The 16,096-nt window shown below is 44.1% G+C and overlaps 1 protein-coding gene across 1 annotated transcript in view; it reads left to right on the forward strand.

The window, feature by feature from the left end:
- The first annotated feature begins 378 nt into the window (after positions 1-378).
- RASSF3 (Ras association domain family member 3) overlaps positions 379-16,096 on the forward strand; it is a 59,813-nt gene continuing 44,095 nt past the window's right edge. The window contains exon 1 of the mRNA XM_054399398.1: positions 379-528. Coding sequence (XP_054255373.1) covers positions 400-528 — 129 coding nt within the window. The 5' untranslated portion in view covers positions 379-399. The remainder of the gene's footprint in view (positions 529-16,096) is intronic.

Genomic DNA, 16,096 nt, shown 5'->3' on the forward strand with positions numbered 1-16,096 from the left:
ACGCCCGTACTTTGATCTCCCGCCTCCTCCCCCCACGCTGCCGTCGGGTCCTGGCACTCGGTGGCTGGGCTGGCCGCGCCGGCAGGATCCCTCGCTCGCACAGGCCGGTGTTTCGGGGGTGGGAAGCGGTCGGCCCCCGCCCCCTCACCTGCCGCCCGGGGCGGGCGTCCCGCGGGGCGGGTGGGGTGTCGCTGCCTGGCCGGGCTTGGAGCGGCGCTGCCCGCGGAAACTTGTGCGGCAGGAAGGGAGTGGAGGGCGGGAGCAGAGCTGCCAGAGCAGCAGCTCCTCCTCCTGCGCCCCGGGAGAGGAGCGGCAGCGGCGGGGCCCCATGCGGCGGCCGGGACGGCGCTCTCCGCCGCCCGGCCCCAGCACCATCGCCACTAGCAACCGCCGCCGCCGATGACCTGGACCAGCAGCATGAGCAGCGGCTACAGCAGCTTGGAGGAGGAGGAGTCCGAGGAGTTCTTCTTCACCGCCCGTACGTCCTTCTTCAGGAGGCCGCCGGGCAAGACCCGGGCCACCCCACAAGTAAGTACTGTACGCGGGTCTGAGGGGCGGCCTCGCCCTGTGCGGCGGCAGCCGCTGTGCCGGGCCGTACTGCCGTCCTCCCTCTAGTTTCGGTCTCCACGTGTCCGCCGCCCCCTCCCCCACGGGGGCGAGCCCGCGGGCGCCGCCCGGGTCCTGTGTCGGAGCAGGGAGGAGACGGCGGGGGAGGGCTCCCCTCCCTGGGGTTCGAGTGGGGGTCCTGCGTGGGCTGAGAGCCTCTCTGGAGTGGGCTCGCCAGCTCTAAGAGCTGCTGGGGTGCCCTGCTCGGAAGCCGGGCTGAAGGAGCCAGACTTGGAGGGCTGACTCCGCAGGGTCCGGCGGGCCGCGGATGTGATCAAAAATCACATGTTTCAGTGGTGAGTAGCCGTGCTATCAGCCCTGCTATCGGCTCTACTATCGGCTCTGCTATCGGCTCTACTGGCAGCTCTGCTGGGTATGGCAGGGTCTGCCACTCCACTGCTCTCGGAGCTCATTTCGAGATGAATGACAGCCTCTTCAGCTGTTTTGTTGGCAGAGGGAGGCCCTCAGAAATGTCCAAGTATCTTGGTTTAAGCATTCAATCTCGGGAAATCAACTGCAAGTGACCTTTGAAGTGAAGAACTGATTAAAAACAAAGCAAGCCCCTCATTTTTGTGGGGGACCTACAGTGATATAGACAGAATGAGAAGTATCGGTGTGTTGAGGAAGCCTTTCCACAGTGAAATCATCCCCCCTCACCTAGGACTAAAACTCGTGTCAAGAGATACAAAATGCAGCAGTCCCCGGCCTATCCAGAGCAGTCGTTACACCATGTAAGGTGAATGTCACGTTTCTTCAGCTGCTGTCGTTTTTATGTTCCCGAAGTGCACGATACTTTTCTAGAGGTGATTTGTATCTTTGGAAACTGGTGAGCCTGCTTTATGCTGGCACGTCTTTCCCGGCTCACACCAGCATCTGTGGCCTCTCTCTGGCCAGCCCCCATTTCTTTGTACAAGCGTTTGGTGTTTTTTCCCCACTGGACTTTGGTGTCGATATTACTACTGCTATGGAGACCTTGTTATACACTTGCTTCTTAAAGTCTGGATGCCTTGGTGGTGCCCTCTGCTCCCTCCCCAACAAGCCCCACCGCTCATTCCCCACGGCTGTGCTTCTAGGCTGTGTTGTGCTGCAGAAAGCCAACCTTGGTTTCAGTTTCTTTGAGGTTTTCAATCTGTTGTGCCCCGTTTGCGATTTGCTTAAAACTTAAGCCCTCGAACGGCCCCTCGGGAAACTCCTGTTTCTGTTCAAGGAAGTGCATGGGGCTTTCTTGAGCTTTATCTTCCTTTGCAAAATTTGGCAGAGAGCCTGGGCGCACCCTCCCCTTACACCTGAGCTCAGGCATCTTGTGTAAATTGGCTGGGACCAGCTCTTTTATCAGGTTATGGCTGCTTTCTCAGGGTGCTTCTCGTGGCACCCCTCCTCAGGGGTTGTCTTCTTCTCATCCATCTTGAGTTTTAGCCTCCCACTAACCTGGGGGACTCTGGTGAACTTGGTAAGGCCTGTTGGATGTCCTTGAACTTCATCTGCTGACCTATTCGGTCAGCATTGGGTGCCACTCGGCCGTTACAGATGAGGGCTGCAGAGTGACAATACTGTGAGAACAGACACCTCGCTGCTGTCTGGCTATGTGGCTGCTGTGACATGAGATGTGAGAAGGCCTAAACCTTAATTCAGATCCTAGAAACACATGTCTTCATAATGCTGTTGTATGAGTTATTCTTACTAAATACTAGTCATGTAAGTAGTAAATTGTGCCAGCATGTAAATTGCTGTATGTGATGCTAGTGTTATCAAGCAAGGGTGGGTGGAAAAAAACACAAACACAAACCCTAAAATTTGATACTGTGCTCTCGTAATGTTTCCCTGAAGAATAGTGCAGTGAGGTGCTGCAGGGTGCATGTTTAAGTAGGTACTGAGTAGCTTGGAACAAATTCATCTGTATTGCTGACTCTGCAGGCATCAGAAATGCTCAGCTAAATGTTTCTAGCCATGAAGTTATTACCAGTTGCTCTGAGCTGCTGAGTTATGGGGTGGGGGGTGGAAACAATCCTCAACAGTCATGTGGCCTGTAAGAGTGAGTTTCCCCTTCCAGCAATAACAGTCATAATAAGCCTCTTTGTACAGATGAGGATGTTACTTTTGGTTTGTATTTGAGGTTTAGTCAAAAAATGCACACTATGTCCCCCTGAGCGAAAAGAGGGGAGCTGTTAGTTATTGTTTCTGTGTCTTTCTCAACTATACAGATAATTCAGTGTTGCAGTATGTGTTTTCTCTTTTTAGAAGAGTTAAGTGCTGGCAATTGTAGTCTTTGGTCCCTCTGTCATGGGGAAGAAATGGGTTAGAGTGTTTGACTTGCAGCTGTGCCTGCAGAAAAACTCAATAGTAGCGTTTGGACTTGTTTTGCATGCATTTCTAAAGAAAATAAATTTTAAAAAGGCAATTAAGTAGCTGGTTGAAGTTTTGGCTTCCATGTAACAGGGCAGGGATGGACTTACTTACGTACCTCAGCTTCTTGCAGCTAAACCAGGGTTAATGGATCAAACCCAATTCTGGTATAAAAAAATCTTATAGTAGTACCTGTGGGCTTTGTCTAAGATGGCTCATCTGTAGGGTGGTTAAAAGTTTGTCTCTTAATCTCTCTCTCTACCACTTCTAAAATATGGAAGCATGAGCACCATTACAGTGTATGACACACAGCATGGTGTTCTGGGGCCAAGCAGAGGCCCCAAAGCAATTTGCTAAGCAAGAAATACTTTAATCTGAGGGCAACATGCATAAAACGCAAACCGCTTTGTGCTCTGGTGGTGTTCATGGAAGTTTATCTTTACTTAAGATTTTCTTCTGTGGATGTTGTAAAATTTAAGTATCGAAAGCTAGATGCAGCTCAGTGTGGTCCTGTTTCATGTTTGCAGTGACTCGTTCAATAAATGAAAAAGGAGGAACTGGAAATATTTTTGTCCTGCCAGTGTGACTGCTCATGTGAGGTAAAGTTATCCATGTGCATAGACTTTTGCAAGATCAGGCCTGTGCTTCTGGATGATCAAGCCTTTGGAAATTGTCCATTCCTTCTAGAGAAAATATCAAAATAACATGTTTTGCAAACTTTTGAAAACTGACCCCTTTCTCTCCCTCTTTCCTCCCACTGACCCCCTTCATTTCAGCAAAAGTGAAGGCAGTCATGCCTGCTCCAGCAAGCCATACCATATGTTGGAAGGATATACATCTTCCTGCACATGTTTTCTGTGCTTCCTTTCCATGTGTCAGTTCCTTGTATTCTCCCACTTTCAACAGAGTTGATACAAATCCTTGCAATGCTACTCCCTTCTCAGGCAGCTTGATGGACAGTGGCTTTTCAACCATTGTGTCTGGTGGTTATGTAACCTTCCTGTCTTGCTAAGCTTATGTCTTCTGTGAGGATCACTGCAAACATTTGGGGACATCTCTGTGCTTGGTTCTGCCTGTGTTTTGACATCCTCTTCCACTGTAACTGTAAGGGTGAGAAATGTGAGAAGAGGCTATGGGCAAAATCTCTCTGTCTGCCCTTGTGTGAGGGAATCTGAGAGAGGATGCCATTGTGCTTTGGGAAACACTGCTTCAGAAGCTGGTGGTGCTGTGAAGATCATGGATCCCATGATCCTGCAGCTTGTATCAGGCATCTGAATCACGAAAGATTTGCATTCAAAATGTGAGGGAGCTCTAGACTTCTAATGAAAAAGTGCTTGAAGATGTAAGTTTGATGCTTCAGTGCAGCTCTTCTCTTGAAAGAAAAAAGTAACTGTTTCTGTGGTTTTGCTCTGTTTCTCACCATTTCATACAGGACACTGTAAACAACAAGCAAACAAAAAGTCCTCTGCTTGTTTGCAAGAAAAATGCAATTGCTTCTCTTGGCGGTTTCCAGAAACGCACAATTTCCTCCTGCACCTGAGAATGTGCTTGTTGCTTCGCTGTCAATGCAGGGCCTTCCATGTCTGAAGTCTGCTTTCTTCTTCTCTCTTCCCCTTACTGGTCTTCATGGCTTCAGACCCACTGCCTTAGTTCCTTCCCCTGCACCCTTATCCAGTGCCTCCTACCATGATGTTGTTTTTTTGGCCATATTTTCTGCACATTAGTGGAATTTGCAGGTGGGTGTGTGTGTTTGAGGAGGTGGGAAAGGAAATTCATAAAAAAGCTGGAAATGAAAAACAGATATAAAAGAGCAGAGGTGGTATGAAGGAGAAAGGCAAAAGGCATAGAGTGAAAGTCTCATCCCTAGCTTTTCATGGCAGGGTAACCAACCATTGCATTCCACTGTTGGAGAAGGAAGTTTTCAGGGAAGGTTTTGGTTTTGTGTTGTGTTGTGTTTTTTTTTTTGTTTTTTTTTTTTTTTTAAAACAAGTGAACTGCTGCAAGTGTGAAAAAGTAGAAAGACTTCTTCGTGTAGAAGCCCTTTTTCAGATCTGTTCCACATGAATTTGCACAGTGGGTTGAGGCATTTCATTGAGAAGAAGAGAGACAAAAAAAAAGGAGTGTAAAGCATTGTGTAACTGCTCAGGTCTGGTTAGGATGTCTCTGTTACCAGCGACCGTTATTAATAAGTTCCACGTTGTTTGTCCATTACAGCTCTTCCTGGGTTTCCTTTCAGTAACATTCCCTAGGGAAAATGGCTCTCCTGAGACCAGCAGAACAAATGAGATTTCTAATTATAGGCTTGCTTTGGAGCCAAAAAGTTTAGGTTTGTGTTTGACGTGAAATTTATTTAAAAAAACCCCACAACCCCAAACAACTAAAAATATCCATGAATGTTGCATTCTTTTTTTAAAATCCTTTTGGCAGCCAGTGGATATTATGGGGTAAACATTGTCACAACTGAAACACTTGAAAGTTAAGAGCTGAAGGAATGAGCAGGGTAGAGATTGTGTCTATTTTAAGCCCGTGCCACTGTCAGAGTAAGCTAGCCATCCTTATTCTATGTTTCTGCCTCGCTCTTGGAGCACTTGGTGTGCTGTGTGCATGTCAGTAGCTTGAGGGAGTGTGGTGGCCATTTTGGGGTCAACACTGAGTTCCCTTCTGATGTTTCTCCGCCTCTGGAGGTGAGACGGTATTTGTGCTCTGTGCAGAGGACACTGATTGCCCAATGCTGATTGCTGTTGGTTCTTAGAGTCATCAGTTCAGAATTTGGGGGCTTAGCTATGTGAAATGATAACTGCTAGCACATGCAAATTTAAGAAACAAGTTTGAGAGATGGATTAATGTCCTGTCCCAAGAAGAGCTGAAGTTACTAAAACATCTAATGAGTGCTGTAGCATTCAGCATTTTAAGTGTCATGTGTGCAGCAATGGTGGCACGTTGTATTCAGATTACTTGATGCTTACCTTTCAACTCTTCTTCAGTCTGTTGTTTTAGCTCTATATTTAAAGTGCAGTCGCTTCTCTGTGAGCATAAACATTTGGAACACCAGCAGTATCTTTCTGTCTTTATTACTGGCATTTGTTTGAACCTTGCCAGGTAAACACTGGATTTTTAATTTGTTTTTTTTTAAGTTGGAGGGAAAAAAAGACTCTGAATCACCTTTCTGAGTAGTGAAATGTGGCACCTAGGTTTTTCACTGGTATGACCAGGAGTATCTAGTATGTATGGGTGTTCTGTGATTTAAGTGATGTAATAACCGTGTGGCTTTAAGTGCAGCAGCAGAGCTGCTGGAGCTTTGGGCTTTCACTGAAGCCAGAGAGTATTGGGCATCTATAGCCTTATGGTCAAAAGTGCTTAGATTTAGGCTTCTTTAGATACGTGTGAATAGTCATGAAGACACAAGGAGTTTTAATCGAGGAGTCTGCTGAATTCAGAGAAGTGCTCTACAGAACCACTGAGCTCAGATCAGCTGAATACACTGAAGAGACTGAAAAATCCCCAGTCATAAACATTTACTTAAGCAAGGAGAGAATTTGGTACTCTTTTCCTGATTTCTTAATTCAGCTGTAGACCTATGTGTAAAAACAGTACCAGAGTAACCTTTTTGGAAGAAGTTCTTGCTGGCTAGCATTTAGCCACTGCTAAAGTGCAAATAATAAAGAAAAACGGAAGTAAAAACTGATCCTGCAGTTTGTCCCTTGTGTAAAAAGCCTACAGCACCAGCGATGGATTAACAGTTGCAAATAAACTGATTAACAGAGGATTTTAGATGAGGTGGTAGATCTGTAATGCAGTGTTGTGACAGTATACTTGTGAGCCAAGCCAAGCAATGTAAGCATCAGGAAGAGAGAAGTGAGAGTGACAGACCTCTGTCCTTCAGCTCTCTTCTGGGACAAATACACAGCTAAGGCCTTTGGGACTTCTGCAGGCAGGATGCTGGAATTACTATTCAGTGTATACTGTACTTTCCTCTCAGGTAGAAGTAGTAGGGGTTTAATGTACATTCACATGAAAAAAAAAAGTGTATATATTTTATATATATTTTTATATATAATCAAAGAAACAAAAAACCCAAACCCACACACAAAACCAACCAACAACAAACCAAAAAACACACAGAGAGATTTGTACCTTTTGAGACCAACATTCAGGAAAGGTCTTAAAACCAGCACATACCACAGATTTTGGGGATGTGCCCGAATGGGACAGCCATGTGCTGTCATCCCCACCGGTTTCAGTACAGCACTTACCAGACTACAATATTGCCAGGCTTTTGTATGTGTTTAGGTGCCTGTAAAAAAGCCCATACATTTCTGTAGGCAGGTATGAATTTACTTAGGATGAGTAATTGCTGTTTCCCTTCTGTTTTTTGGCACACTTGATGTTTTGTGAGGTGGATGAAATACTGCAGACACTTTTGAGGAGAGTGCTTCCTATGCAGACATGTATTTGGCTATGCTAAGCAACCATATGTGATTTATGCAGCAATTAAGATCACTTTCTAGTTACTCATCTCTGTGTGTGCTGGAAAGGAATTTGTGTTCCTGTAGACGGGGCAATCTGTGGTGTGCTCAAAATAATAGTAAAAGCAGGAGTGGTTTATCTGCCTCAGAGGAAGCACCAAGTGTTAGTGCTGGCTATATAGGAATACTTGGTGTGATGCTTGTCAGCTTCTCCATCTTGCTCTTTCCCCACAAAGTAATTGTGGAAAAATGCTGTTTGCAAGTGCATTTCTTTTAGAAATTATACACAATAATACAGTAGGAGCAAATTACAACGGCAGTCATCTGTAATCTTTTATAGTTATCCCTGTTGTCCATAATTAGGACTGCTTGTCTTGTGTTCTGTCTCCTAATTGATCCAAGGTGTGATCAAGTGTATGGATGCGCAGTCTCAACTCTGCTGTACTCTTCCTTGTAGTGCACAGCCACTGTATCTTGCTTGCAGTATCCAGTCAGTATGGTCATTCTAAAGCCATTTTCTTTTTACTAATTAGTAGTAATAAAAACTGAAGATCTACTCTGAGTGAAGATAATCTGGGTCACAACAACCTCATGGTAGACTCCAGACTTGTGGATGCATGGTTGGAAAGCTGCAGCTTGGAGAGGGACCTGGGGGTATTGGTTGATAGTCAACTGAATGAGTCAGCAGTGTGCCCAGGTGGCCAAGAAAGGCAGTGACATCCTGGCCTGTATTAGAAACACTGTGGCCGGCAGGAAAAGGGAAGTGATCATCCCCCTGTGCTCAGCACTGGTGAGGCCAAGCCATTGTGTTTGGTTCTGGGCACCTCACTATGGGAAGGATATTGAGGTGTTGGAGCGTGTCCAGGGAAAGGCAGTGGGGCTCATGAAGAGCCTATAGGACATGACCTACAAGGAGCATCTGAGGGAAGTGGGGGTGTTCAGCGTGGAGAAGAGGAGGCCGAGGGGAGATCTCATCACTCTCTACAACTACCTGAAAGGAGGTTGGAGTGAAGAGGGGCCAGCCTCTTCTGCTTGATTACAGGTGATAGAACTAGAGGAAATGGCCTCAAGCTGTGCCAGTGGAGGTTCAGGCTGGATGTTAGGAAATATTTCTTCACTGGAAGGGTTATCAAACACTGGAATAGTCTGCCCAGGGCAGTGGTGGAGTCACTATCCCTGGGGGTGTTTAAGCAGTATGGGGACCTGGAACTTAGGGACATGGTTTAGTGTTGACCCTTCAGTGCTGGGTTGAAGGTTGAACTGGATGATCTTTGAGGTCTCTTCCAACCAGACATGTTCTGTGATTCTGTGAATAGTTTGCTAAATAATTAAGTGCTTGATCTTACTTCCACTGGAGCAGGGATCCCATGATTTAGATTGTTATCCCTGAAGAAAAGTTTGTGATAGATGAAATTTGTTAATACTGCAAAAGTAGCATAAAGCCTTAATAGATGACAAAAAAGCTCTATTATAGAGGATGACTTCTCAGTGACTTCTTATACATAGTTGTGCCTAGGATCATACTAGCCTGTAAACCTGGAAGAGTTTAGTTCAGATGTTTTACTTAGAGTGCTACTTTTGCTGCTATATTATCTTCTGAAGAATTTTACTCCTCAGGAACAAAACCTGCTCATCTGGCTGACCAGTCTGCCAGCAGCTTACATAAGCTAAGAGTATGAAAGTCTTTTTGTTCAGAGCTACTGGTTTCATTGTGAAATATCTTCATGGTTCATCAGAGAAGCATGCAGTAAAGCTATATAAACTAGCAACTACACCAGGGATTTCAGCATGACCCATAGTGCTTTCGTGTACAGAAACTGGCATATTCTTTGGCACTGCTTAAAAGATCAAGAATATGGTGGTTGCATGTTGCGTAATGGGGGAATTGACTTCCATTGTTTGTCCTAACATACGAAATGGGTAAGTTCAAGGTTCAGTGGTGTGAGAACCTAAGAGTCAGTGCAATTTTTTTTCATAATAGATGCAATTTGAACTATTATGATTTTATTGATGTGTGCAAAGATTATAGAGTCTAGACATAGACAGGCATCTTATGTTACCCTTTATGAGGTAAAGAGAAAAAAAAAATTACTTTTTTGTGTCTCTGGTTAGCTTGCTAGTAGTAGAAAAGTTGGCATGTGGCAAGTGACCTAAACCTTGCCTAAAGCACACAGCAGATACATCCTGTACCCAGATGCAGGAGCTGATCCCCAAACTGCCCAGACTGGTCAGCCCCCTTTCTTTATTACTGTGTATGGGTGTTTCACTTGGAAAAGCAGTGAGGAGAGAAGCATTCCTGGGTCTGTCAGGCTGAACTGTTCAACCTTAGGTGTTGAAGACCACGGAACAGAAATATGAGCAGGAAAAAAGTTCATTTTAATCCTGTCAGATGTGCAGGCTCCCCATTTGCAGCAGCAGGAATACTTGTGATGTGTAGGATGGCTCTTACTTTGTATATAGTACAGGAGTAACCTCTTCAGTGCTCCTGAAAACTGCTGAAATCCTTAACTCTCTGAGGTATGGACCTGGTAGCTGACGGCTTCAATTTTTGTGTTGGTTTCATATTTAATAGAGGAGAAGGAAGGTATCTTCATGTAGCAGACTTGCTCCATCTGTTGCAGAATGATAAATTGGAACACTTGTCTGCTGCTGAGAGCAATTGGGAGCAAATTGTCCTGGTTGGATGTGAGGCACAGTGAAAGGCTCATTTGAGACGTGGAGTTCATTTGTGACTTGGTTGCCTTTCAGGAACTCTGACTGAAAGAAGGAAGAAAAAGGATTATATCTGTCCTGCTGTAAGTGTAGGCTGAAAAATAGGCCTGTTCCTATTTCCACACCAGGGAGTGATGCTTTGTGTCTTGTACAAAAGTGGACAGTTTCATTCAAAGTTTATGCTTGGAGCAGTTGGTGCATCAGGTCCCCATATACAAACACTGGCAGTGGAAGAACACCAAAGTCAGGGAAACATCACTTGTGCAGGCAACCTGATGCAAGCAGTAACCAGACTCCTATGTGATGTGCACAAAAGGAATCTGCTTTATTAAGAAACACTTGATCTTTCATTAAAGAAATCTTCCTCTGGTCATGGTACTACCAGCTCTCATGGAGCCTAACATAGCACATTAGCTTTCTTATGCAGTGTTACAGTGCTACATAAACTGTAGCTTAGAAGTTTTTCTAAATCTTTAATCTAATTTTGATGTAAAATCCAATATTAAGGACAGTTTGCGTTTTTCACATGGGCTCACAGGTCAGGTTAAAACAAAATCCTGGGAGTATTTCACTGGGTATTCAGGGGCCCTTTAGTTGCTGGATTGTGGGAACACCTTTTTTCCCTTCAAAGAATATGCAGTGTGGGATAATGACTGACAGGAACCTTAATCAACTCTTTCTGTAAGGAAAACCATTCAGCTGCTCTAGCAGAGCCCAGTAATTGGATCTCAGGATCTAACTGGATGGATTCACAATTACTAGACAAGATATTCTCATGGAGTAAGATCATTGTAAAGTTCAAAGTCCGGAGTATCTTTTTCTATTTGCTAATATAATTTAGTTATTTCCTGGGGAAGTAACTCTTACATGGAATTGCTGTAGTTGCCTTTTCATTTGTTGTAGTGGTGAGAGATTGCTGTATGTATGTATGGCTGTTTCAGGAGACAAGTGCTTCTGGACATCAGTCAGATAAACATCTTAATAGGATCATCACATTACTTTCAACTGCATTTTTCTATTGTCATTACATCTGAAGTTGAGTTAATTTATGTAAGGAGTTGCCTTTCTTAAGTTTGTTTCTTTGAGTTTTGTGGCTCTGTTAGAATTATTCTAAACAGAATGATTAGGGTTTTGGTTTTGTTTTGTTTTTTTTTTTCTCCCTGCTTTTTTTCTTCAAAGTCCTGGCCAAGTGAGAACCTGTTTTATTCTTTGGGTACAAATTAGTTTGCCTTCTCCTTTTAGTCTGTGCTACTGTGCTGGAATTGCTGACAAACCTAAGTACCTTCTTTTAACATTCTCTGAATCAGCTACAAAGAATTGTTTGGGGTCTGATTTGGCCTTCATGGGAACAAGTTTGTTTTCACAGAATTTGAAAAACAGTATTAGTGTTCAGCTGACCATGTGATCCACTTCCCTGAAGTTTTGCTGGTCTCTTGCTTGCCTAGGAGGTATTTTTACAGCTTTTTTAAAGAAGTCTAATGTAAAAATTCAATTTACTTAAACCCAACATGTTTTGATTAAAGCATATTAATGAAAATATCTTCCACAAGATCAATTCTGTCCTTGAAATTGCGACTTACTTCTTGAGAAAATACTCAGACTGAGTTACCAAAGAGTAGAAGAACTGGGAGAATACCCTTATTGCTAGCTCAAACATGTGTGCATGGAGACTTCACGAGATGGATTTGGATCTGGGATTTATGGCTTTTGGTCACCTTGGTCAGAGTTCTTGATCATCTGCAAAATGAAGCAGACAGCTCAGGTGCTTAGTATGGTGAATTTTTTACATTTTGGATTAGGCTGGGTGCTGCTTAGCCAGCACAGAGTATAGACAATTCCTTAGACCTGATCACAGCATACCTAACATCATCCCAAATAAATGCTAAGTGTTTAGGTGGGTAGGAGAACCAGTGAGTTTTGAGTTGATGGATATCAAATCAAAGTGGTTCTCTTGCTAGTGGAGCATATTATCATAGAATCAGTCAGGGTTGGAAGGGACCACAAGGATCATCTAGTTCCAAGCCCCCTGCCATGGGCAGGAACACCGCACACTAGAGGTTCCACCAGGATTTCCTCATTGGTTTATTAAACCATAGGGCATTTGTGGTTGCTCTGATACTGTGTATTGTGATGGCAGGTTTGTTTGTAAAACACAGGAGAAGTAAATCCTAGTACACACCTTTCATGAGTTCTGAATAAGAATGGAACTGTTAAGTAAAACAATAACCCTACAGAAGTGCCCAGCTGTCAGAAAACCAAGTAAGCTGGTCTGAAGCAGGGCAGGTAGTGTAATTAGTTTGACTTTTCTTTGATCACCAAATCACAGTGAGGTTCCTGGGAGGTTAATCATACATTTTGTCACAAACCCCCACCTTTGTGCTCACCTGTGCCTGGGAGGAACTTGTGTATTTTTGGTTGGACAAAGTTATTGGCAGCACCCTCTTGTTTTGGCTCACTTGGGTGTCCTTTGTTCTCTAGTTGCTGTTACCATGTTCCCCAGTGGTAGTAATGGGGGGCATGGAAGCTCTTCAGAGGAATGTTCCACCTGCTGAGCTGAATCCTAGGTGTTGCTTAACCCCAGCCAGCATCTGTAAGCACCACGCAACTGGCTGGTTCGCTGCTTCTCACTCCCAGTGGGATGTAGAGGAGAATAAAAACAAACAGTAAAACTGGTGGGTTGAAATAAGAACAGTTTAGTTATTAAACTATAATAATAATAGTAGTAGTAATACAAAGGAATATAATAAAAAGAGAGAGAAAACACAAGAAAAGACAAATGATGCACAATGCACGTGCTCACCGTCTGCTGACTGACGTCTAAGCAGCAATTGGTCCCTTCTGGCCAACTGCCCTCAGTCTATGTACTAAGCATGACATTCTATGTTATGGAATATCCCTCTGATTTGGGTCAGCTGTCCTGGCCATGCTTTCTCCCAGCTTCTTGTGCACCTGCTCAGTGGTAGAGCATGGGAAACTGAAAAAACCCTTAACTTAGGATAAGGGTTAATTAGCAATTGCAGTGTGTTATCACCTTTATTCTCACATGAAGTCCAAAACACAGCACTGTAACAGCTACTAGCAAGAAGATTAACTCTACCCCAGCCGAACACCAGACACTAGAAAAGAATTAATCTTCTCCTCTTAGTATGCTCCCCTGGAAGGTTATATCACAGATTACTTTGTTTTATGGATAGGGTTGGTGAGTTTGTCTAAGTTGACAGCTGCTTTTGATTCAGTTACATGTTCACACAGTGTGAAGTTTATTTCAGGATGGGGGAACATGATTGTTTATACTGCACTAAAAGGCTGATATGTCAAGTGAAACATCAAAGCAGTTTCTAATGCTCTGAACTTTAAAACTCACAGCTGATTTAATTAGAACATAATTAAAAGACATATCTTGCCCTGCCCCTAAATACTGACCCCAAATATTCTTCAAAGCATGTTTTGGTGGTTTCCTCCTTCCTTTCCTAAGTTACCATTGGACTATGAAGATGTAGCTTGTAATTGGGACAATAATAGACCTTTAGTGAAGCAAATGTTTGCCTTACGAGATGATGAAATGCCATGTTCTGTGAAAATAATCTGGTATTGGAAACAAAAACAACCCAAGTTGTAAACCTAGTGATATTTCTTGTAACAGCTAAAGTCGATGGCAGACTTTACTTTTTTTTCATGATTTATAGCTCCAAACAGCACTTAAAGCACATAGCACATGGTAAGGATGCTGGTATACCACCATTGCCCTTTTTTATTTTCTTTCTTTTTTCTTTCTTCTTTTTTTTTTCCATCCCCCATCCCTGATCTGCCTATCAATTTTTAATCAAGGGTCCTGTATTAAAATGAATTTGGTTTTAGTTAGACCTTTATAGCCAGTGCTGGACAAATCTTGTAATATGTAATACAGCTTTTACTGAACTGTAGTTGTGAAAACTTTATATGGAGAATTCAAGACGGGAGCTCTATGCAGTATGTCTGGACTTAACCTCTTCTAGAAGTAGCAACCTCTATGTTTTCGTCTGCAGAGATGGACTTGGAAAATACAGGAAAAATAAACCATCTTTCAGAAGGCATTTCACATTTGGTAGTGATTGTGTTAGAAACAAAAGGCAGCAGAAGAGTATTTGTAAGGATTATAGAAGCAATGTTATTAGCGCTAGCATTGGCATTTCCTTGTCTTGTCCATAGGAGCATGACAGTGTGCTATGCACATTCATTAGAAACGTGATGCCTTTCCCTGAATGTGGGAAGGAGATGCTGCTTTTAGGCACTTCCAGAGATCCTTTTTCATCCTTCCATGTTCCCTTACTGTGTGTTCCCACATGAACTTCAATACTGGTCTCCCTAAGAAATTCAAACTTTGATGAGACTGTTCTCAAAGTAAGAAAGTCTGAAATATGTTAGGGATGTTCTACTGAATCTCTGAGCTAGAATTGGATCCCATTCTCTTTCAGACATCACAGAATGTTAGGGACCTCAAAAGGTCATTTAGTCCAACCCCCCTACCAGAGCAGAATCACCCAGAGTAGGTCACACAGGAATGCATCCAGGCGAGTTTAGTATGTCTCCATTGAAGCAGACTCCCCAACTCCCCTGGGCAGCCTGTTCCAGTGCTCTGTCACCCTCACAGTGAAAAGGTTTTTCCTTATGTTCTCGTGGAACATCCTATGCTGCAGTGTACAACTGGTGCCCCTTGTCCTGTCATTGGGCATTGCTGAGAAGAGCCTAGCTCTGTCCTCCTGACACTTACCCTTCACATATTTTTAAACATTAACGAGGTCACCCCTCAGTCTCCTCCAAGCTAAAGACCCCAGCTCCCTCAGCCCTTCCTTGTAAGGAAGATGTTCCACTCCTTTCTTTGTGTCTCTGTGATGGACTCTTTCAAGTAGTTCCCTGTTCTTGAGCTGAGTGGCCCAGAACTGAACACTATTCCTGATGTGGCTTCAGCAGGGCATAGTAGAGGGGAGGAGAACCTCTCTCCACCTGCTAACCACAGCCCTTCTAATATACCCCAGGATGCCATTGGCCTTCTTGGCCACAAAGGCACATTGCTGACTCATGGTCATCCTTTTGTCCACCAAGATCCCCAGAGCCCTTTACCCTATGCTGCTCTCCAACCTATACTGGTCCATGGGATTGTTCTTTCCCAGATGCAAGACTCTACACTTACCCTTGTTGAATTTAATTCAGTTTCTCCCTGCACAGCTCTCCAGCCTAAGTCCCACTGAATGGCAGCACAACCTTCAGGTGTGTCAGCCAGTCCACCCAGTTTTGTCAGCAAACTTGCTGACAGTGCACTCTCTTCCTTCATCCAGGTTGCTGATGAATGTATTGAATTGTACTGGTGCCAGTAGCAACCCTGAGGGACTGCCCTAGATAAAGACCTCCAACTAGGTTCTAGCCTGGTGACTACAGCTCTCTATACCAGGACATACTTCCCTGGGCAGCACTTGCTCTGTTCCCTCTTTGTTCTTGCAGTCAGTGCTGTTTTGTGAGCGTGTGCTCACAAAGACATCTTTTAGCTGTAGTGTAAGTTGTTACCTACATTGGTTACTGGATTGCTGATGTGCACAGTTTATCTGTAAATAGGTAGTAGTGTTTTCTTTTGGGTTCATAATTTCACCATAATCCACATTTGTTGAAATGTATGTACACAAAACGTTTTGGTGCAAACACTGTAAAACAAACAGGAATTGGTTCACAGGATGTAACTTAGGACAAAACACAAGCCTGGTGCAACTCACAGTATTTGTTTGGACGTTTTGTAGAGGGTGCTGAGTGCAGCCAGGTTTCCAGTCCCCTAGGCTTATCCTGTGAACCAGGAGGAGCAAGTGATGTCTCCCTTTGTGTTCTACAAGCAGTTCATTCTGCTTCTGTTGGTTGTGCACTGTGACATCTCAGCCACACACCTACCAGGTGGATGCTGCAGGCCTGAGGCTGTTTCATAGTGTGGCTGCCATTGCTGAGCG

Source organism: Indicator indicator, chromosome 3 (assembly GCF_027791375.1).
Source record: "Indicator indicator isolate 239-I01 chromosome 3, UM_Iind_1.1, whole genome shotgun sequence".
Taxonomy (NCBI): Eukaryota; Metazoa; Chordata; class Aves; order Piciformes; family Indicatoridae; genus Indicator; species Indicator indicator.